The sequence below is a fragment of the Lissotriton helveticus genome, chromosome 11 (genome assembly GCF_964261635.1).
Source record: "Lissotriton helveticus chromosome 11, aLisHel1.1, whole genome shotgun sequence".
Taxonomy (NCBI): Eukaryota; Metazoa; Chordata; class Amphibia; order Caudata; family Salamandridae; genus Lissotriton; species Lissotriton helveticus.
In genome coordinates, this window is record NC_136072.1 from 490,459,008 (window position 1) to 490,483,990 (window position 24,983).

General features: G+C 45.3%; 1 protein-coding gene and 1 pseudogene across 1 annotated transcript in view; one reads left to right on the forward strand and one right to left on the reverse strand.

Moving 5' to 3' along the window:
• The window catches only part of LOC144791421 (vesicle-associated membrane protein 2-like), a 336,159-nt gene extending 322,304 nt beyond the window's left edge, over positions 1 to 13,855 (reverse strand). Inside the window, exon 1 of the mRNA XM_078666103.1 lies at positions 13,761 to 13,855. Coding sequence (XP_078522229.1) covers positions 13,761 to 13,762 — 2 coding nt within the window. The 5' untranslated portion in view covers positions 13,763 to 13,855. The remainder of the gene's footprint in view (positions 1 to 13,760) is intronic.
• Positions 13,856 to 22,307: 8,452 nt separating this feature from the next.
• On the forward strand, positions 22,308 to 24,123 carry LOC144792916 (uncharacterized; annotated as a pseudogene).
• Positions 24,124 to 24,983: the final 860 nt, after the last annotated feature.

Genomic DNA, 24,983 nt, shown 5'->3' on the forward strand with positions numbered 1-24,983 from the left:
AAAGACCCTAGTACCATACTTAAGTCTGATACTCTTGCAACCAACTCCCGCCTAGGGCTCCTGCTGCACTCACCCCTATTTGCTGAAGCAGGCTGGGCTTGGCATGGGCAATATGGTACAAGGCCCCCAAGCGGTGACTGAGTTTAGTTGTCACACTCACACAGCATGTGCCAGAACACAAACATGGATACCAATCAGGTGTCCAATGTGTGCACGCCCAATAATCCCTTGCCGTGGGCTTGCCATTCCCGTCTTGTCTGCGTGTAAATGTGCATTGAACTGTATATGTCAGTAGCATACAGCTGTGTTTGTCAGATGTTCAGAGCATTCATAAGTGACATTGTGAGCAACAGGACATTTGGCATTCAGCCTTTATATGTGTGTGTCTGATGGGAGAGTAAGTAGGACATTTCTTCTTCATCCCATACCTCTGTCCTACTGATGCTGGGGTAAGAGGGTCAATTAAAGCACACAAAAAACTGGGTCCTCCTTGAACCAGAACACAAGCAACCCAGGACCAGTTTCACCCTAGTTATGGGCTCATCAGCCGGGTACAGCTTGTTTTCAATGACACACTGTGCATGGGACCTACGTCTGGGCATACGCGTCCCACTTAAGGCAAAACATAAAGAACACAACAAAATGATGGATGGAATGCTTGAATTATTCTCAGCCACTGGTAATTTCTCGGGCTGCATCCCAAACCATCATTATTTAGCACACCATTTCACTTCAGTTTGGACCCAGCTATATGCAAATCAGTCTTGACCCTGCTAAAATTGGAAAAATCCAGCCTGAACTCTCATGGGCAAAACTGATCCTGGATTACTTCTGTTCCTGATCAAGGAGGACCTGGCTTGGCTGTTTGGCTGAACTGTCCCTATTGGAGCAGGATCAAGACTGATTTTCATATAGTTGGGTCCAAACTGAGGTGGCATGGTGTGCTAAAACACAATGTTGCCTGAGTAATTACCAGTGGCTGAGATTATTTCAAGCATTCCATCCATCACTTTTTTGTAGTAGATCATCTTAGTAGATAGTATGATGCTGTCAGCCCCACCCATATTCAGCATAAGCAACAATTCCACTGCCTCGTTAGTGCTGTTCCTGACTGGATCACTCTCAAAGAAAGTTCTGCTTGATGATATTTTGTCTTTATTCTTGTATCTCATGCCATATCACCGCTTCTTCGGTTGATACACCATCTACATTAGAAGTCATCACTTTAACATCCTATTCTACTTCGATACTCTGCTATTATCAATTAGAAAGTACCAGATATTTCTTATTGAGGTCATTGTACTAGATTTCAATGTCAAGGTCTGTATTGCTCCAGCAGGATGTTCCATTTTGTCTAACTGCTTTGCCTACTTCCCTTCCTCCCTAGGAAGGGGTTAGCACATCTAGTCTTAAAACAGCAAGCTCTGGATTTTTTTTTTACTTTTAGACTGTAGCTGTTTGACTCAAGAGTGTCTGCTTACTACTCAAACTGAAAGTGCAAGCTATGCCATTCCTGTGCACTACAGCCACAAACCTGCATTTAGCCTTGTGTTCACCAGCTAAGACGTGGAATGGTAAAACAGTTTACTTAACAAGTAGGGGGCAACCATCATGTAGGTGGAGCCCAAGCTCCACTGCAGTGTCCTCTTTCCATCCTCTCCTCAACTTCAGAAGTAAAGTGTCAGGCTTGGGCATTGCATCTCAACCTTACCGCAGCCTGTCTCCAAGACTGTGTCTGTCTCAACCGCCATGTGCTTCACCTCAACTTTGTAGAATGAACAAGCATGGCGCACCAAGCGGCAGAGTCAGCTGGAGCAGAGTGTAGAGGCGAGGAACCAACACACAGCAAACTGTCTCAACAATCCCCTGCCAAGCATCTTGCGGCAAACAACAGGTGCTATACGCAGGCCCATACAACATCTGTGGCACAGGGAGGGGCCAAACCTTTCAGGGGCCCCCAACCCTTCAAGTGTCACTCATTCAGTCCAAGGTCAATGAGTATCAGTGAGAAATGGGAGCCTCAGGGGCCCCTCTTCACATTCTGCGGGGATTCCCATCATTTTGCGTTAACGCCTCTGACTAACGGATGCACACACAGGGTTGGAGAGAAATCTCTGGTTGCTGGGATGGCTGTGCTTCTACACTCTCAGCCTAGGAGAAGGTTGGAGAGCCTCTCCTAATCTCCCATTACCTCAAACGAAAAGACAGAAAATTCCCCCAAAAAATGTGAAAAAGCAGACTCCCACCAGTGAGTCACACAATTTGGCCAACAATGTGGGTACAAAATAAAAGAGTTCTGGCTGTAGGGGCCCTACAAATAAAGAGATGGGACATTGGCCTATGCCACAATATCACAGAATGACAGACAAGGGACATCCAGATACTGGCCGATCCAACCCAGTTTAGGAGGAGGGCGATGTGAACATAGCAGATGGATAATTGATATTACTTGCAAGACCCACCCAGTACATTTCTCACTTTTCTCAGTTCAGAGTGGCTAATAATTCTTAGCTCCAGTCGGGAAGAAAGAGGACATTAAAGGAAATGCCCACCTCTCTACTTCTAGGAATCAAGCATCTCTTCCTTCAGTGGAAGCAGTAGCCAGATATTGGTCAACTGCTCCATTCTTGTGTAGGGTGACACCACAGGACACATTAGACATGGCGGCCAGAAAGTATGTCTGCATTTCCAACATCCAGACAAGCAGTCGGCAAGACTTTTTCAGCTAATTACTACTGCCCATTTTCAGATGAGCACATGTAGTATGTGGAGTACCTACTTACACTAAGTTGTGGGAGAAAAAGGCTTTATTGCAGATTGTGTTTAAACTTTTTGCACTTGAACTGGACAATTAAGGTCTCACTTATGTAACCTCTAGCACATGTGTTGTGAATCTATACAGGGGCGAACGTTGTGTAGCCAAATCAGCAGTTATCACCAAAAGAGAGACCTTCTGGAAATGACCTTTCATTAGCAGCTTAAAAATACTTCTTGCTTCCCTGCTGCGTACTGCGGAAATGAGTTTAATTTTCCTCAGCATACATCGGTAAGGAATCATGACTCCTGTGTGCTTGGCTTTGACGTTCCAGAAATATCTCCGCTGTCTCCACGCCCTGCTGCCTTCATCCGCTCTGCTTCTCCTGAGCAGGGGCCGGACTGGCCATAGCAGGCATCGGTCATTTCCCTGGGAGACTGGAAAGGTGGAAGCCGCTTTTGCAGCTGTGGGGGGCGGTTTTGTTACTGTGGGGCTTTTTTACAGCAGTGCTGCAATATTGGCCCCCAGTAAAAAAAAAAGAAATTTAAAAGCAGCAGTGCTTGACACTTGCACACCCCCAGTACCCACCGGGGCTGGTCGGACAAAGTTTCCAGGGCTGCTGCAGTTCCCAATCCCGCCATGCTCCTGAGGATTCCTTTGCACTAGTAAAGGCCACCTTATGTATGACAGCAACACAGCAGAGGCATAACACAGGCACCCGCATCCCCCGCGGTGCGGGGGGGGCGGGGGGGCATCAGCACAATAGTCAGTCCTGAGAGCTCCGGATTCAATAATAATAATCCACATTTGTAAAGCGCACAATCACCTGTAAGGGTCTCTAGGCGCTGGGGGCTGTCGGGAAGATTAAGCAAGCTATTGCCCAGAGTCACATGGTGCTGGGCTAATCTGCTGCCGGTGCTGGGGATCGGACTGTGATCCCCAGATTCCGGAGTCAGTCGCCCTAGCCGCGGCGCCACACCTCTTCCGGAACGGGTCCCCCCATGTACCTTGCAAGGGGCCCCCTCAACATTCGATACGCCAGTGCAACACAGAGCTCAAGCACCCCTTCCTCCTAGCAAGTAAGGTCTGAAGATACAAAAAAGACAGACATTTAAAGAGGACCTTCCTCAAACCATCTGATTCACCAGATTGAGATAACTGGGGATATACATTTTGCTATAGCATACACCTTTACCCGTCAGAAGACGCTGTAAATAAATAGTTGATTGTTCCATATTTCTGAGATGAAACATATTCTCGCTTGCTGATAATTCGTAATTATTTTGGTTGCCATATTTATGTAGCAGGGACCTGCCCCCGAGGGAAAGCACAGCTGTTTACACAGCACAACAACAGATACCAGTGAGCAGGAGCCAGAGGCAGTACTTGACTGTTTATAAAAAAAAGAAGAGAGAAAAAAGCGGGGGAGGAAGATGGTATGTGGATAACGCAGTAGGGGAAGAAGTGGGGGGGGGGGTCGTTTTCTAAAAATAAAAAATAAAAAGAAGAAGAACAAAGTAGAATAGCAAAAAATAGAAAATCTGAGTTCCTAACAATATTTGAGAACGTAGGATGTCAGGGGGTTTTACAAAATGTACATTTGAAAGACATCAAGTGTAACAACTAAGCGGTATTTGGTGGAGAACATTAGATATACAGAAACACAGGAGGTGGAGGAATAAATTAGATGCCGAGTGCTGGAGTGGGAAAGGCAGTATTGCTGAGTTTGCTTCATTATGTGGTCAAGGGCCTCCTGACCACAAGTGCGGTATTTCCCAAACATACGCCCTGTCCAGAAGTCAGACTATCTTGATGCATCTCACCCACGCTTGTGTTCCACCAGGCTCGGACTGTCTATCTTGGGGTTACCCAATCACAGAGACAGTGCTTTGGAATGGTCCTTCGTAGAGTGTCAATAAACAAAACACCTCTCTAGCTTGCAATGGTTAAAGCATTTAAGGCTCTTTGCCTCAAACATTTTAGTTTATTTTAATTCACTTCGTAATGCAGCAGACTAAAAATGAATGTGTCAGATGGTTGATAAATTATGCACATTTTAAATAAACGAGCAGCTATCTGCTATAGAGGGATTTTCATAGATAGAACCTCATTAAGAGGTATTAGAGTTTCCAAATCTGCAAAAGGAAGTCAAGTTACAAAATAAAGTGAAGAAAACAAAACAAAAAGAATAAAGAAGTGTCTTTTTTATTATGTATTACATACGTAAAAATCCACTCTGTCACTGTACTGTAAACGTTTCATGCATGCACACTAAATGTGATATTATAGCCTACTACAAGGAGGCTAAAACAGTTGTTAAAGACTCTGAACTCAAGTTACAGGTCCAGACCACAGACGAGGGTCAATAACGAAGGTGAGGGCCTCAAACAACGGGTACAGCCTGAAGCATAGGGGCTATAATGCTATTTGAACATCCCATCCACTAAATGTCTGATTACAAGTTTTGGAGGTGAAGTGGGCGGGTGGCACGCCACAGCCGCACCGCCGAGACTCGCCACCGCACACCCGCCAGATTATGACTTTTAAGTAGTCTGGAGGGTGGTCCCAGGGAGGTCCCTCCTTTAAAGGCTGCAGTGCCTTTGGAAAAGACACCGCAATGGGAATGCCTTACAAGATTCCTGCACTTCATGAACTTATGAGTCCATGCCATGCAGGAACTGTTGTACATGCACACAGGCGGGGCACATGTTATGCCCCCTGTGTGCATCCACAAGCAGAGGAGGCACATGGGGCCCTCTAGGGCCCACTCTGTCTCCATTCTACTAGGGTTGACATGAATTAGAAACCTCCATGTAATTTCCGGCGGAGAGGAAACTTGTAATATGCTTGGCGGAACTGCCGCAGTCCGGCCAAGCATATTGCGGCCTCTTACCACCATGCCACCTCCAGGAAATGGCGGTTCCCTAGAGGCAGCAGTGATCGCAGGGAGGTCCGACTGCCCAACTTGTAATGGGGCGGTCGGACCAACAGTGCGGCGGTGGCTGGGCCCCCAACGCCGCATCCTTACAAGTCTGGCAGTTCTCGGACCACCAGACTCGTAATCAGGGCCAAAGTGTAAAAAGTTATAAAATAAACAGAGGCAAACAGAAAGACATATATATAGAAAGTTGGAACAAAAGATCTGTACCAGCCAATATTAGCTTATGCAGCACTCTAATTTCTTCAACTGAGATCTGAGCATTCCGTCGTTCTAATGTTCATTCCTGCTCCACTCAAGAACCTATTTCCGCCACTCAACCACTTCATCCCCCAAAATCTATTTTTACGCACTTCATCTTCCCACAAACACTACTTTCAACAAATTAGGAACCTATATGCAATGCAGTCTGACATCCACGCATACTATCAACTACATCGGGTTCGCTCACTCAAACAGGTGTTTGACACAGAAGCTGAGCCTACTAAATCACAATAGTTCACGCCCTTCTCACTATAGTGCACACAGCTCCCCTCCTACGTACACATATCTCTCAAATATGGCAATCACACACTCCAATTACCACCTAATTCATTCTTAAGGACCCACTCTGGATAGGCACATCTCTGGACACCCTCCCCTTATTGTATCCAGGGCCGGACTGGCCATAGCGGGCACCGGGCACTTTCCCGGTAGGCGTTAGGGTGGGGCCAGTTTTGGGCCCTGGGGGCCGTTTTTGTTACCGGGGTTGGTAATATCGGCCCCTGTTAATAAAATCAGCCAAAACTGGCCCTCGCAAACTGCCCGGCTGCACTCCCCGTCACCCCAGGGCCGGTTTCTGTTCCCAGTCCGGCACTGATTGTATTCTTAGTGACACACCCTTGGCAGACACTGCTCCCGCGCACCCTCCCTTTACTGAGTATGTGTACACACACACGCCAGTTAATATGTACCCAAACCTTACGGACACACCCTAGTCATACTCACCTCCATGCTTTTGTTGTTTACTGCATCAGTGTACATAACCACACTTCAATAACATGTACTGAATTCTTGGGGGGACAACCTAAGCAGATGCTCATCTGCGCATACTCCAGTCACTGAATCCATGAAAACACACACACACTCCAATTAACAGGTAGTGAAATTTTAGGTACACATCTGAGACACACACACTCCATTGACCGGATCTGTGTACAGGCAAACTCAAAGACAGAAAAACTCTCGTTCACTGAATGACCAAGCACAAAACCACTCAAGGCAAACAATCCCAGTCTTTAAACCCTGGGATGTACGTTGTTACAACGCGGGTTGTAACAACGCATACCTTTAGCACGCGGCCGCTACAACGCAAGTCGTTACCATGACTTGCGTTGGAGGGCGCGGATTTAGGGTTTTTATAATTTTATATTCCAACACCAGTCCCGTGGATACTAGGGAAGGTGTTGGAATATAAATTTATTAAATTCCTTATCCCACAGCGCCCTCCAGCGCAAGTCGTGGTAACGACTTGCGTTGTAACGGCCGTGTGGTAAAGGTACCGCGTTGTCAAAACTTCGTGGTAAACGTTGTTTACCAAACCCTGCCATGGAAGAGCCGGTAGGATCTTGAACACTCGCTGCTTTGCCTGCGGGGTTTGATCTGAAGTGATCTGCGACAAAGCACCGGGATCTCACTTGGATCTACATGCCCATGGCCAAAATGTGTAGAGACGGGTACTCCTTAAATCTGCTCTAAACACAAGTAGGGATCATGATTGACTCTTCTGGTGATACCAGAGATCTGAAGTGTGGTACAACCCTACAGGAGCAGTTCTGAATGTCTCACCTGTGTGTCAGACCCGCCCTACCTACATCAGGCGTGTCTACTGGAACATTAATAATTAATAGGGCAGCAACAGTGCCCTGTAGGTCCAACGCCCTCAGAGTCACTTGAAATGTGCTTTAGTGGAGTTGCTGAACAACCTGCTCTTGCACCTGGAGACGCGACATTGTGTGCCAAGAATGGTGGATTCAAGGCCGGCGGTTGCAGCCGCCACAGCTTCATTGTCGGTTTGGTGAGGGCTCAGAGGATGAAAACAAAACCCACAGAGGAAGATAGATAGTCTGTGTATACCTGGTTGCGCTTGCCAATCTTTGGAAAACTATGGCATGCGCAGTTATTAAAATCATCCCACTGCTTATGGGAAAGCTGAGGAGTGAACCTATTAGGGGTTGAAAACCAGGCAGACCCTGAGCAAGAAGAACATCCCTATCAACTCACTGAACGTCACACGGGATCTTGAAATACAGGCCTCACAGCAGCCAGCAGCTACTAAAGGCACAGTGCAGTCTGGATAAAAATCCTTCAATCTGGGTCCACGTACTGTGATGTGAGTTCTTTTGACGTCATGATAAGCCCTAAGGTCATGTGACGTCATGTGCCGTGGTGTTAGCCTTATGTCGCTTAGTTTTGAAACCTGAAAAGTCTGCCTCTATTTTTGTCCAAGTGTTGGCAAGTATGTGCCAGGAAAAGGCTTTTAGGCTTTTCACATTATTTAGGGGGCGGTGAAGGAGTTTTGAGGTGTAGATAATGGAGTGTCAAAAAAAAAACACACGTACAACATTTCCTGTATTCTTGTGTAGTCATGTAAAATGTCAAGCACATAGCCCTAGATTAACTACTGATGCTTGTGCTTCAAGTAAGGTTCAATGTCCACTAAACATAAAATCCTTATCACCACATATATTGGGTGACATGTCTGTGTCTATTGGTCCTGCAAGCCTGAGGGATTATTGTGTGCACCAGGTTGTATGTGCTCTTCATTGGTTGTTCATTAGCTTCCTGGGTCAAGACTGACACATTCACAACTGACCCCTGTCTGACCTATCTAATCACTCAGCAGAACAAGTCAAAAGCGCAGGGTGAGGTATGAGGAGTGTTATCCCGAAACCGGTTCCAGGATGCTTGTTTCCGGTCCAGGGAGGTCCTGGCCTGGCAGTTCGGGCTGGACTGTTCCCATGAGGTACAGAGTCAAGACTGATTTGCATATGGCTGGGTCTGAACTGGGGTGACGAAATAAGCTAAAGAACGATGATGGATTCAACCCAGATCTGTGACTGTGGGTGAGTGTCTGAAAAGTTTCAACACTCCGTCCATCATCTCCTTGTGTAAGCTACGGTTGGTCCTATGCTTCAGTGGAGTGTTAGGGTTTTTACTCTGTAAACTAGCAGGGATTGAGTGCACAGGAGTGGTCTCACCCATATGCCTACAAGACCTGTTACTTGGCTGATGCTAGGCTGTGATCTAGCTTTTTACCACGTGGCATAGAGGATGAGAGGTGTAGGAGTTATTTTGAACACTTCATATTAAGAGAATTGCAAAAGCTTCATCGTCAACATACGGATTTTAGTATTTACAGAAACGCTCTTTATTTTAATTAATATGTTAATGCACTGCAAGCAACCTGAGTGGCTTAAGAGTTCTTGGATAAGGTGCAGCAGGAATTGAGGGTGAGCCCATGAGGAATATGGGAGAGTGAAATATTTATTCTTTTGCAGAATTTGGCCTTGTTGGGTTGTGACGGTAACAGACCTGAAAACAACGTTCAAGGGTGCTCTCTGAGAACAGGAAAAGCTCTGCCATTTTAGTAATTTTCTCTATCAGTGTCTGGCAATAAATTCCCGTTTTGGGGTGTTTTGAATTTAGAAATGAAGAAATCCAAGCATTTTTTAAAACAGGCTTTTAAGATGGCTTTCTTTTTAGCTGAACCCATTTTGCCAAGACCTTTCTCTTTACATGTGCACCGAGCTTTTCAAGTACAAAGTGAAATCTGAGCTGGTCTATATAAAAATAGCTACAATTCATAACACAACGTTTACAATCACTTGATGTTTGCACTGCTGTTCTTAGTTATATCATTGCTGTTATCAAATTAAGAAGAACCTATGCACTTTAAAGACACATTTTTTCACAATGCTTGTAAAGTATTATTTATATTTTTAAAGATGTAGATGTTTTTATTCTTCGCTTTTAATGTCAAATTATGACCGAATAAAGATGATTTTGATTTTGACTGTAATTCATAACACAGGCAGTTGATCCAACCCAAATGGCCACTCAAATTCAAAGTTTTAATTCAAATGTGCATCTTTCCTGAAGGTATTGTCCTACGAGCTACCGAATGAACATTCATTATGGTTTCCTTAGGAGTGGCAGACATCCCATTATGTCCCCTGGTTGCCCATACTGTAGAGTCAGACTACCTTCCAGCCAATCAGGAGCCACTGATGAACTCCAGCTTCTCATAGAGATGAGGACACCGGATGCGGTTGAAGGGCGGGCAGTCCATCTCCTTGGCGCAGGTGGAAACAACTTTCTAACTGACTGACTACATACATTTGTATTGTGAACAATTACCCGTTTAGACCGCTAGGCACGAGTGATCAAAACTAAGTCAGGACAATTGGATCTTCAGCCTGCATTTGTTGGTGATGTTACAAGTATAGGCCCGAAAATGGTTAGGAAAGTTATTTCAAAGGATGGCAACTTGGATGGAAAATTGTAGGCAATGGCTACACCGTGAAGCTATCTGACGTCAAGTCAGGCACTTCTGAAGGTGATCTAAACTTTGATAGGGCCATTGCAATGACGTCTGGCTTCTAAGACATGCTCCCTCCAACACAAGCCATTGATTATTCTATTATTTGTGATTTAACCAATGAGAAACGCGAGTTGAAGTGTGCTAGGCAGGCCACCATACCTTCCAAGTGGGTGTTCGCCACTTGGTCTATCTCTCTTGTTTTCTACACCCCAAATATGGTGCTTTCTTTCACTGTAACACCACAACGCGTTTAATTATATAATTAAAAAATAACGCTTGAATGACAGCTACATAAACGACCATACATGAGGTGAATGCATTAATATGCATATCAGGTGGGCCAACAAATCAGTTACAGTCACGTGCCTGGGTATAAAAATACAGAACCTGGATGTGTGCTGGTGTGCAGGAGTGTGTCCCAACATGTGGAGATACATGTTTGTGTGTTTCTATATGTTGGCACGGTGAGTGTGAGTAACCTGGGGCTTGCGTGATATGCACGCTTATGTCCGTCGGTGTATAAATAGGTGTGAGCATGTAGGGCTGAGTCACTGACATCACGAGATCTGATTCATGGGCCGTGCGCGAGCGTGACGTTTGGTGCGAGAGTTGGAGTCTACAACGCAAACAGCTGCTTCTCCATGGGTGCTGCTTAGTCACGTTTCTGTGATGGGTCCGAAAGACCCCAGTTGTCTTCGGTGTTGCCGTTTTCACAATTTATGGACCCTGAAGGGCATTCACACTGTGAGCTGAAAGGTGGGAAAACTCACCCCCCCCCCTATATTATGAGATGCAAGGAAACCAGCCCCGTCTGAGTCGTGAAACTGTAGGTTTTCAGTTGGTTTGCCCCCTCATAACCAGGTACCCTTAAAATATGAAGTTCAGACACTACAACTTGACAGGTAGCGCCCTCACCTACTCACTACTCCGAAAGGGAGGCTCCTAACTCACTATGGGGCATATTACCAAGGGCATTATTGCCGCTTTAGCGGGCATTTTTCCCGCTAAAGTGGCGATAATTGTATCGCCCTATTACCTAGCTGTCGCTAACACCTGTCAGCGACAGCTAATAGGCAATAGCGGGCATTTGAGGGCCCACTCTGCATGTCAGCGATGATTATCGCTAATGACATGCAAAGTGGGCGTGCCAAGATGTTAGCGACTGGAAACAGTCGCTAACATCGCTATCCCCTATTACCAACTTTTGAAAATAATCGTGCTAAGCGCGATTATCTCCAAAAGCCATCCCCTGCCCAGAGCAGTTCTTAGCCATGTTATCCAATGGAAGGTGGATAACATGGCTAAGAGCATTGTCACGATAATGCATGAATATCACTGATTTTACAGCGATATTCATGCATTTCCCACGATTTTTACCGCTTTTGAGATAAACTTTGATAATATCAAGGTATCTCAGCGGTAAAAATCGTCGGTGCGCTGCGATATTTTAATTCCCGCTAACGAAGCTTAGCGATAATTATCGCTATAGCTTGGTAATATGCCCCTATGTACCGTGAATGTCATGAACTCTCACTCACGTTGTAACTCAAAACGTCAGCAACCACATTCGTGTATTCTGTGTAACAGAGGTCATGGACACTCTGGGGCTTATTTGCAAGCCCCTTGCGACACTTTTGCGTCATTTCTAACATGGGAAAAGTGACGTACGGGTGGCACCAGTCGCTTGTAAATAAGCCCCTCTGAGTCTATGAAGTGTGAATGACTGAACTTCCGATTCACTCTCTATCGAAAAAAGCATGGGCCCTCACTCTCTACCATGAACACAATGGCCCTCATTCCCTCTGCACATCAGTGAAAAGCAGGGACACTCACTCACTTTTAAAGTTCACTTAACCCCTTCCACGCTGATGACGAGCTGGGCTCGTCATGAGGTAGCCTCCTCGCACGCTGATGACGAGCCCAGCTTGTCACGTAAAAAGTGCGCTTTTAAAAATCTCAGCCTACGAGCGGAATTCCGCCCGCACGCATGCGGTTCGGGATCGCCCCCCCTTCCTCTGTACCCAAAACTTGAGGGCCCCTCATGGCTCGTCATGCCGTCTAAAAGCCTGTTACCCAAAAGGTACAAACCCTCATTCTACGGGGCAAGCTGAATGACAAACACTCCTGTTCAGGGCACAAGTCCTATAAAAAGAAGTGGGCTGACTGACAATATGCAAATGACCTCATGACATCACGTGCTGAACGTGTCCCGGTGTCTGACAATTACACTGGGCACGTTCAGCATATTTCTGTGGATCCCAGCTTCTTGGCAGGGGGGGCGGCGTCCACCCTGTGAAAAAAGTGGGGGAACGCCGTGTACCTGCGTGTACCCCCCGACTCGAGCCCTGCTCCTATTCTCTAAACAAAACAAATGATGGCCTCTTTGTCTTCCCAGAGAGGCAGAAACCTTCACTCACCATCCGCAATGAAATGCAGGAACACCTGTTCACCATGCACAATGGAAAACCGAAACCCTCACTCACCTGTACACTGAACGCCAAAGACACTCATTCAACGTGCGCCGTGAAGCCCGAGTTTTGCCCTCATTCCCTCCATTATGCGCCCTGAAAGTCAGAGCACCTATTCATATGCATTCTCAAAGACAAAGATCCAGCGTGCACACTCACAGTGCACTCTGAAAGGCGGATAAACTCTGCACCCTGAAAGGCAGTCACTCCCGTGCACTCTGCACCCTGCGCCGCTGGCACTCTCATTTACTATGCGCCTCAAACGAAGGCACTTTCAGTCACTTTGAGCCCTGTCTTGCATGCTTCCTGATTTTACTGTGTACCATCAAAGACAGGCTTACTGTGCACCCTGACATGCGAGTCCTTCGTCCCCGTGCACCCGGAAAGAGAAGCCAACTGATTCCCTGTGTATCCTAAGAGGCAGGCTACTGGCTTACTCTGCACCCTCAAAGTCTGGCACCTTTATCCACAAGCTGCCTAATTAAATGTGCACCCTATGAAGCTGACACTTCGTCTCACTATGGTCCCTGAAAGGCAAAGATCCATACGTCCTGTCTGCTAATGATACTAGAACACCCCTTCAAACTATTATTCTCTTAATACTCCGAATTTGCATCTACGTGTCGTGATGTGTGTCTGACGAAGTCACACGCACGACGATGACCGTATACGCAGCACTTTAAAAATAATACATTTTGAAAACACCGATTAAAACAGCATCATATTCTCTCGCTCCACATGTATCGTTTACCGCTCCTCATTCACACCGTCTCAAAAACCAAGGAAATCGTCCGCCATAACTGACAAATAGTGTGCAAGCAAACAGGATTTTCAATAGAGACGGGCTCCGCCAAGCAGACTACGGACCGGCAGCGCCGAGACTTTCAGCACCACACTTGGTGGAGAGCGCCTCAACACCATCTCGCCGCTGCCGCTCTTGGGGCAGAGAAGCCTCGGGCCCGTCCATTCCCCCATAAAAAGCAGTGTTTTTGGAACCAGTTTTTGCCAGCTACTCACATTGTTTGGCCGTCAGGAGGGATCCGATGGGGTTCCGGGGCGACTGTTGCTTCTCGAGCTCCTCTTTCCCAGCCAGCAAAGATGGCTTTCTGGCTCGGCTCGTGACGTCACGCGCGGATCCTCCCCTGCCAGGCAATCAGGGCATTGTCAGTGATCTCGGGAGGGAACTGAGCATGCCCGCTCCAGCATCACAGACGTGGAAGCGGAGGCAGGGGGGGACGTGCGCGCACCGGGCAGTGCCAGGGATCTCAGGAGGCGACTGAGCATGTCTGCCCCTGCATCGTCAGAGGCAAAGGGGCAGAGACGCTGGGGTCGCTTCAAGGCGCACACAGGGCATTGCCAGTGGTTTCGGGAGGGAAAGGGCGGTGTTTGAGCACGTTTGTTCCGCATCACAGACAGGGAGGAAGAGACAGATGGAAACATGCATATATAGGGCATGGCGTGCCCTCAGGAATTGAAGGGGGCATTACCGGTTAGGGCCGGAGTGTAGTTCCAGGTGGGGTGTTTGGAGTGTGGCACCTTCCGAATAAATGCATTCTTGGTTTGTTTGATGGGTCAGGGGCCCCAAGCCGGGTTGCTATCTCTGTGTAAGTTCTGGTAGTGAGCCAAGAATGAAAGACACATTTTGAGACCTTTGATTTAAACAGATACAGTGTTTTAAATGGGCAGGTGCTCTTCGGTACTGAGTTCCTGCCCTCCTTTAATTTAAATGGGGAGTACCTGCACTTCTCAGCATTGTTGCCATATATTTTAATAAGAGAGTACCAGCACTTCTCAGGAGCAAACAGTTACTCTAAATAGTGTGTACCTGCATTTCAATATTTCAATTTAAGGCACTGAACGGGAAATAGAGACAGAGATACCCGTCTGGTGGCTAGTTTTCAAAATGTGAATCCGGATAACTTGGAATCAATACCAGTTTCTCTGCTTGTCCTAATTGTGTGATCCTAGGCACATATTTTATTTCATTCTCTCCTTTTTCTTTATTATCACATCTGAGCACACATTTAAATGCTTGACTTGAGGATGAGCACTGTACAGGCACTGCTTATGTTTGATTTAATGTACTATGATGTTGCTCCATCTATAATAGGAATCAAGGGCACATTAAGGGCTTGCATGACTACTAGCTTGGTTCTTAGATCACCAATGGCAATATCATTGGGGGCGAGCCAAGAACGTTTCTAAAAATGATTACTTTTAATAAATGTCTGTCAATGCAGTGATATAATCTGATGTACTAAGGTGAAACGCTTGCACGTGTTGATGAAATACACTTTTATGAATTTAAAAAAAATGGCATCATATTTTACGTTATGGATGTTGCACAATATACATGGCAGACGTTGTCTTAGCTCGGCTCATGCGCGGAGTCTTAGAGTCTTCTAAGCATAGGGAACAAACTCAGGTGCTGCCATTATTCAGGGATTGCTACTGGTCCATGAACAATTGTGTACCATCTGTATCAGATGACAGACAAAGAGTTTGTCTGACTCGGTCTCCACCGCCAACTATCTGTGGCAATGCTGAAAAGTAAAAAGGACTCTAATGAATATCATCTGATGGATTTGCAGATGCAGTAGTCCCAGCAAGTGGTAACAGGGAGGGGCAGAGGAGAGATGATTCATGCTGGAGATGTGGATGAGCAACAGGGAGGTCAAGAGGGTAGAAGCCCAGGAAGGGAAAAAGAAGAAGAGGAGAATGAGCCACACAAGGAGCATCATGTTTTAATTGTTGGTATTTAGGACATTAGAAATTACATTTTCCCAATTTAACATAAAACTTATCATCTCAAAGTTATGCAGATATTGCAAAATCAGTACCCTAATTATTAGGACAGCCAGAGAGGTGCCAGCCTTTCCAGTGAATACCTTGATTCCAGTTGATTACAATGGTCCATGCTTCAAAAATTTAAATTATAACAAAACTAAACTCTGAATTATTGATACTGTCCCTAGTTGATTTGCTATGAAAACCTCAGAATTCCCTTCCTTGCTCTTTTCTGGCTTGTTCATTGACGCAGTCGGCATTTCCAATGCTAGGATTGCAATCTTGTTCCCAAGGGATCCCCATGTAGGATTTCAAAACTGTGGCAAGGACCTTAGAGGAGGTGACAAATTCCACAGCCAGAGCTTTAGGACTCATCTCAGACCAACTGGATCTACAGTGAACTGTAATTTTTTAAAATCGTACAGCTTCTGTTCAGTTCAGTTCAAAATCAAAGTTTATTTGGACCATTGTCCCTAAACAGATAAAAGCATTTTAAAAGCAATACATTTTTACATAAAAACTTTAAAACAGTATATGACTTATAACTCATTAAAATAGATCACACACGACTTAAGCTAATCACAATTCAAATTTCGTTTAACTTTTTGCATTAATCTCCCTAATGCACAAACAATATCTAAGTTCATCATTTCTGTTAGGAGAACACTTGCAGCAAGTCTATTATGTATACCGTATTTTTTTAAAATGGGGCATAAGATCTCTTTCCGTGGTTCTAAAAACTTTGAACAATCCAATAAAATATGCATCATATCGGATGTAGTTCCCAATATACACTTACAGTTCCCAATGCTATCTATCATCTCTTTTCTTACTCTAATATTACAATAGCAAGGATTCAATCCAGTTCTTATCCTTAGAACTTCTCTCCTCAGCCATCTATTTGGTAGTCTATCCATATAAGGAAAATGTATGTCTTTTAGCCAGGATTGGGCCATAAACTGTACCGACTTTTTCGTCACCAGGTAAACTTGGTCCTCGGCTCGGGATACTTCATATCCAACATCCCTAAGAGCCTTCCTCGTAACCTCCATTTGGAGGGTCACGGGGCTTACATCCAGTCTCAGCAGTTTGCCAACTATCCTAAGGGAATTTCTAACCCCTTTAGCCCATGATAGTTCACTCATCATGGCTTCCCTCCTACACCATTGCGAGACTTTATGATCTTCCTCAGAGCCCAGGCGCTGCCAGCATCTAACTAAGGCCATACAAACTGTAATCTTCCATGAGGTTTACACATGTTTCTAACCTTACAGCTTGCACCATTGAGCATTTAGGGAGTGAAAATAGATTTTTCAAAGTTTTTCCCTCCTCGATGTCCCAACCATGTTTATCACCCAAAAACAATAACTCGGCCCCATATAGAAATTGCGGGGGGACCATAGCTAGATATGCCTTTAAAACCGGCCTTTCTTATTTTTCTCTGTAGATTCCGTTAAATTTCTTTAGGCCGTTTATCGAGGCTGCTGACCTTGTTCTAAATGCATCTAGGTGGGTGATCCATTTGAGATTTTTCAGAAACCACATGCCCAGATACCTGTATTCCTCCACTGTTTCCAGCTTCACAGGACCTAGGAACCAGCTATATCTTATTTCCCTTCTCCCAAAACAAAGAATCTTTGTTTTATCCATGTTTGCTACTAACTTTTTAAACTTACAATACTCATAGAAGTTGTTCAACTTTCTTTGCAACCCGATCTCTGTTTGGTCGAAAATTACCAAATCGTCTGCATATAAAAGACATGCTATATGTTTCCAATTTATCTTAGGGCTTGCCCCCCTTGCTCTACCTAAAATTGAGGGTAAGTCTGCTATAAAAAGTGAAAAAAGTTGGCCAAAACACACCCTTGTCTTAGCCCATTTCCAATTTGAATTTTTCTAGATATACTCCCATCTGTGTCTAAAATAATCCGTGCTCAGTTTGCAGTGCGCAGAAACTGTATTAGGCTCAACAAATCTCTGGGAATATCATAGCCAATCAATGTCTCCCACAGCTTCTCTCGGTCCACTAAATCAAATGCCGCACGTAAGTCCACGAAGCAACAGCACAACCTACCATTCTGCTCCATGGACTTCCCTGCAATAGACCAAAGTGCAAAACAGTGGTCGACCGTCGAATGGCCCTCCTTAAACATCCTTTGTTCTGGAGGTACAACTTGATTCGTCTCTGACCACTCCTTTAGTCTTTCCAGGATCAATTTGGCAAATACTTTTTTGCCTTTATCCAACAGATTCATTAATCTATCATTTTCAGGTCACCTTTTTTGCGGATACGCCTTATAATTGCCCCTCTCCAATTTTCTGGGATTTGGCCTGAGGTAAGTATCCCCTGGAACATTTTTGAAAAGAACAGAGCCCACCACTCCGACCTCTTTTTTATCACCATCGCAGGGAGATTACCAGGGCCAGCTGCACGCGTCAAATTTAAGTTAGATATAATTTTTTTTACATTAACAACTGAAAAATGATCCTCCATTTCTTTACTCACTCCACACCATACTATTGAATTTAAACATTCAATTTCTTTCCAGTCCCCATAGATTTCCCCCAAGAATATTGCCCACTCATTTTCAGGAATCACACATTTCAGGGCTCCCCTTACTTTACTTGAACTTTCTTGTACCAATCTCCAAAACCCTTTCAGATCTTTGGATTCTATTGCGGTCAGCAGTTTATCCCAGCAACTCTCTCTATAACATCGTTTTTATTCCTCACCAACATTTTATAAAGTCTCCTTTGCTTCTGGAGATATACAACAATTCTAATCTTCGTTCCTGTTGCCAAATTACGATTTTGGCCTTCCTACATTCCTCGTCACACCATCCCCCAGCTTTCTTATATACTTAGGCAGTCTGGAATTCGGTTAAAACCGAATCTGCCCGACAATACACTACCGGTGTGAAAATCAGCTGACAAGGTTTAACCCGAGTGTCACCGATTTTCATTGTTATTGCACCACTTGGCCACTTGATGGAGCCAAAGCATTCAAAGAAAAGCTCCAATTTAGGCCGAGAACAAAGCAGTTTGGCATGTGTGTCACCCCCATTAAATTCGGGGAGACACATTGGTTGGCAAGGTTGGTGGGTGGGGCCAGGTCCCATTGAAAATGCTGTCCGCACTTTGTCTGGCCCCACACACCGAAGCACACCGCAGCACATTCCAGTCCCGCACGACGACAAGAAGACGACCAGAGGACGACCGCCAGTACTGCAAGTGCTCTAAGGCCCAGCTGGTAAGTGAAAGTGTGTGTTTTGTCGCACTTTAAAATTGCTACAGAATCATCAGCTTTGATGCCCCCTGTACCTTACAAGCAGGGGCAGAATAGCGGAGGGAGGACAGGGTTGGCCTTTTGTTAAAACGTGCCTTGGTGTAAATTACAGTGCCGCCTCTGCAGGCTCACCTCCTCATTTTAAATGTGTTATTTGATGGGTTCAGCAGGGCCCTGCCGTCCCTCTCACCCCGTGCTGGGCATAACAACCCACGCGCCGATGCAGCAGTCACCAGCGCCACACCAGCGAGTGTTTGTTGCAGGGACTTGGCATGTGTAGAGGGCTAGAGGCGTCATTGTTATTTTTATTTCTTTGTGCATTTGCACTCGCATTAAGGGGTATGATTGCTGGCATGCGGGGACACAAAACGCAGAGGTAGCAGAGTGCTTTACATGAGCGCCAGAGTGCAGGGGGCGAAGGCAGACAAGAGAATGGGGAGCCGAGGTGTGAAAGGCCAAAGGGCCAGAGAAACACCAGGCCCCCTGCCTGACTCACGTGGGGGGGAGATGAGCTAATGTGTTTTGGCGTCTGTTTAACTGCAGCCGCACCCGAGTACTTCACGGGTCTGTACAAGACCATTTTACTTGTTGAGGCTTTCTTGTTTTTCACCCCTTCTTAGAATGGGGAGCTTAGCGCCATCAGACAGTCAATTTTGCACAGTTAAAATGTGCTTCGGTGTAAATGAATGTCGCGAGGCCAACAGATGCAGCGACTGCACGCATGTCCTTGCTGAAGCCCCAAAGTGTCCCCACTCGTTCATCGTCTTGGTGGTATTAATTAGCCGCTGGGACTCAGGGTAATTATTTTCAGATACGAAAGCTGGGTCCAGTAATGCGAAAACATTTCCTAGCATAAGAGAGCGCACAGGTTTTCTATATGTTGCTTCGAGAAGTTAGTATAAAACAGTCACATTCACATGCTTGATATGTTTGCCTATTTCACAGCTGCATCTTCAAATGCATTAGAGGGCCCCTCCCACACCGTGTAATTGCACAGGCTGGGGCAGAGACAGGAGTGGGTATGGAAAATCAAAGAATAGAGCACTCCATGGCATCCTGAGATTAGTCTCACACAGTGTAAGAGAATGTTGCAGGCGATATACACCTGTGTTCCCCTCATCTTGCCAGTGCAGGTCATTATTATTCGGTAGAGAGGGAGCGCTGCATGCGTGGCATTCCTTGTTTAATAAAAAAAGAGGGGGAAAAGCAAACTCCCCTTGTAGAATGAAGATACGGGTGTAGTTACTAGCAGACTATTGCATCCACTGTATGAGGACTGTGTTTGACCCTATGGCTCAGGTAAATCCCGGCAGGTCCACCCATTCTGACATCCTTCTGAGGTCGATAAATGAGGACCACCATTAAGTTGGCCATCAATAGACTTTTGTGTTTCAGCCAGGGGACACCTTCGGGGGAAGCGTGCACAAATGCACATGATCGATCCCCTGCATGGTCTCCGTTCCCCCTTCTGTTTAAGGACTGGAACACATACAGAAAGAGCATCTGCCAGACACAGCGCTGCGATAGCAAAGTACGGTCTCAAGCGCTAGGTAAAACACATTGTAGCGAATGTCCAATTCCATTGAGTTTTACATTTTTAAAACGGATCTCCCCCAACTCATGAGAGTTGTGTACCTTGGTTGAAGCAGTGGTGGTGATTGTGTGCAGTGCGCTCTGACCAATCTATTCTGTATTGTTTGCCTTGTATTTCATATTTTGCTGATGTTCGCACTTTCTTAGTGCATTTGCACTCGCATTTAGGGGTATGATTGCTGGCATGCGGGGACACAAAAACGCAGAGGTATCAGAGCACTTTACATGAGTGCCAGAGTGCAGGGGGCGAAGGCAGACAAGAGAATGGGGAGCCGAGGTGTGAAAGTCCAAAGGGCCAGAGAAACACCAGGCCCCCTGCCGGACTCACGTGGGGGGGAGAGGAGCTAATGTGTTTTGGCGTCTGTTTAACTGCAGCCGCACCCGAGTACTTCACGGGTCTGTACAAGACCATTTTACTTGTTGAGGCTTTCTTGTTTTTCACCCCTTCTTAGAATGGGGAGCTTAGCGCCACCAGACAGTCAATTTTGCACAGTTAAAACGTGCCTCGGTGTAAATTACAGCGCCTCTGCAGGCTCACCTCCTTATTTTAAATGCGTTTTTTGATGGGTTCAGCAGGGCCCTGCCACCCCTCTCACCCCGTGCTGAGCATAACAACCCACGCGCCGATGCAGCAGTCACCAGCGCCACACCAGCGAGTGTTTGTTGCAGGGACTTGGCAACTATATGTAGAGGCGTCATTGTTATTTTTATTTCAGTGCCATGTCCTTGCAGTAAAAAAATAATTTTGCTCAGAACAGTCTTTTGATATCCAACTGGGCACTCTGGACTTCTATTTCCTCTACTCGCATAGGGGTCCATGGCAGCCTTGCTCCCACTGCCCGCAGCCCCCTCCCCACCCTCGCGCTCCAACAGGTCTCTTATCCAACTGTGGGGTGCAGAAGGTCTCCTCCCACCCGTGAGTCTTCGACAGTGCTCCTGCCCAGCACTGTGTATGTCTCACGCCTCCTTTCCAGTGGCACTGCTAATCACAGAGGGGAGGGTTTTATATAGCGCACACAAAACCCGGAGGTATCAGAGCGCTTTACATGAGCACCATTTGCGATACAACCTCTTCTGACATTGTTTAGTGCAACACAGAGTGCAGGGGGTGAAGACAGACAAGAGAATGGGGAGCTGAGCTGTGAAAGGCCAAAGGCCAGAGAAACACCAGGCCCCCTGCCTGACTCACATGGGGGGGGGGGAGAGGAGCTATTGTGTTCTGGCGTCTGTCTTACTGCAATCGCACCTGAGTACTTCACAGGTCTGAACAAGAACATTTTACTTAACAAGGCTTTCTTGATTTCACCCCTTCTTAGAACCCCTGCATCTCCATTCTGCCAATTGCTGGAAGAATCTACCCCTCCACCCCGAAATTTGACTGTAGTTGCGCGTCTGGGAGCTATGTAAGTATATTTACGCCACTGGTCGTTATTACTGTTGAACTGTATTTGAATGTTTCATACTGGACACATATGGATTCAACATTCCCCTTTCATTAAGCTGAACATTCTCCTGACAATAGGTTACCTGACCTGCATCTGTATATACATTGCATTCCTTTGCAATTTTATAAAGTGTGAAATTGGCCTGAGGGCTTTCGACCACCAAGTATTAATCACTTTTAGGCAAGCTGGAGGTTAGCTAATTTGCATACATCCAGAAACTAATTCTTTTTTTTAAAGCATGATGGTTAATAAGCATTTAGGGTACCTAGGTTACAGATTTTTAAAGTTTTAAATCAAAAGCTAAAGATAAAATGGATCCTTATGCTACGCCTCAAATATGTGTTCTTCAATTTCACCAATTGGTTGGCAGCCTGTTCAGTGGCATCATTTTCTCAACAGTACACAACCGGTTTCTAAGTGTCTTTTTTTATGATCTACTTTGCGCAGAACAAAATGCCCCACAGAATAAAGACGGCAGAAGATTATGTGCTGGAAAACAAAGATTTCATGGTTGAAGAAGTGCGTAGGCAAAAGATGTTAATTTGCAGGTTTTGCAGAGTGACTGTCCCAATAGTAAGTGGGAAAACTGCAAGCCGAATTGCTGAACATCTTGTCACCAAGACCCACTTGAAATTGAAAGAGCCACCTAATAGCGACAGCCTTTGCCAGATGTCTCTTGCTGAGACAATGACCCGCTTCAAAAGAAAACGTGAGGAAGAAAAGGATGTGGCACATGAATTTGTACGTGCCCTAGTGCAATCTGGAACCAGCTTACACCAAGCTGATGGACCGATTGGGAATCTATTCCGCAAGCGTGCACCAGCATTCAAAACATTACCAAAACCAACACAAATGTATGAGAAATACCTACCAGAGGTGTTCCTTGCAGATATTGAACATATTTCAGAGTTACTGCAAGGTGATGTTAAGATCTCTGTTACCATTAATGAAACCCCAGAGATGCGTGGCGACCCAGCAGTGGCAGTGCTAATCACATTTTGTGATGCAAAAAATGGATGGCACAGACGTACCATCATGGCAGATCTGGATGTACTGGAAACATGCAATGCAGTGTCACTTGGAATGCTGCTGCAGAGAGTTCTTACCAAGTTTAGCAAAGATTGGGGAGATATTGTTTGTATTTGCAGCGATTCAGCTACGTATATGAAAAAGTTATGTGATGACCTGTCAAAAGCAATACCTGAGCTGAAGTGTTTCCCTGTGAGAGATCCTTGCCACTTGCTAGATGGTATGCTGAAAGCAGCATTACAATCTTCTGAGCTGATGAAGAATGCTATTGATTTTGTAGTACATTCAGGCGCACTGTTTCGTTATGCGCGGGAACTCAAACGCAAATATTTCTCATTTTGTGATTTGTGTGGCAGCAAAGAAAGAGTCATCCCAACTGTGTCATTTAGTAGGTGGTTCTCAGTACTAGAGGCCGTGAATGCAATATTATCTATGTGGCGACCCCTTACTGAATTTTTGCTTAGTGATGATGCAAAAGGCAAGAAATGTGAGGATCTTCGGGTGCATATTGATAGTGATGTCAAGAAAAGTACACTGTACTGCATCCTTAGATTTTTACAGGAAAACATGACTGCTGTAGTGGACATAATAAAAAAAACTAGAGTCAGAAAACACCCTTGTCTACCAAGTGTTCAGTATAATTGGTGTTGATGTCAAACATCTCCTCGAGAGTAGGCTAGACGACACTTTTAGTGACTTTGGCACGGCAACATGTTCCCTGTTAGAATGCTTGCCACTTGGGAAGCAAAGAAGTGTTGACAACCAATTCAGGAAATTTTATTTTACCATGCATGAGAAATGGCTAGCTATGATGCATAGAAATGTCCCTTCACCAACCATGGTGTTTGAAGTCAATGAAGCCTCACTTTGGTACGCTGCACAAAGGTTAGATCCATTCCGTAAAGGGGAATTTTCTCCGGACTTTTCAAAGTACAGCTTCATTTTTGACCGCTTTAATACCTCTGAGGGCATGTGCACCCAGTTCAACGCGTATGTTGCAGAACCTGTCCCAGAGAATGTCAACCTTGAGGTGCACCAGTACTGGCATGGGAAGCTACGTCAGTGGCCAGAGTTGGCAAGTTGTGTACTGGCTGTTTTGGCGTTGCCAGTCTCAAGTGCCAATGTTGAGAGGGCATTTTCACAAATAAAAGTGTACATGGGAAGGAAAGAGAGAGCACGAATGACTAAAGAATCTCTGAAGAAATATTGTATGGTGTACTACAATAAATTTGACTTGTGAAAATGTATTTGGACTTCATATACACGTACATGCACTGTCTATATGCCATGCATCAATGAAGAAAGCCAGCAATAATAATAGCAAAGTGTTTCATAAACACCGGAAAAACACCGTTTCAGTTGTTTTTTATGGCGCGAAAATTAGAAATCACTGAAAAGCACTGTTTTTTTCAGGTATTGAAATCACTGGAAAACACTGACAAAACACCACCAGAATTTACCCAAAATAGAAACTGAAAACAGGAAAGCCTATATATACTGTATTTTCCCTCCCACATCTGGGGTTTCCTTCTTTAATTTTTACCCTCAGACATTCCACTAATACACTAATTGAGTTCTCAAACCAGGAGCTGTCATATACGTTTGGGATATCTTCTACCAGCGACGTCTGTTGAACAGCTACTAATTTTTCCAAATATTCCTCCGTAATCCGGGTTGTGAGTCATCTGGGATAATCAACTTGGACCGGCAACATCTTATCCCTTTGTTTTTTTGCTCACATATTTCCAGCCTCAACAGGAAGTGATCACTTCCTTCTTCACATAGCACCTCAAATTTTTTGATCAGCTCAAAATTCCAAGCTTGTAAATAAACATAGTCGATTGGGCAGAGTTGCTGGCCTGACTTAAAGGTTCGCTTTGCTGGTCTATCTACATCAAGTCTACCATTTGCACAAATCAACCCCAAGGCCCCCATCATTTGACCTAAAGTCGAGTCATGTTCTGACTTTGCCACCCTTGGAAATATTTCGTTCCCAATTTTATAGAAATGCAATAGATCCTGACACCATTGATCAGTCCTCGCAGGGTTTAACTACATCTCTTGGATAGTTCTCTGTCATAGTTGACAGATCTTCATTTA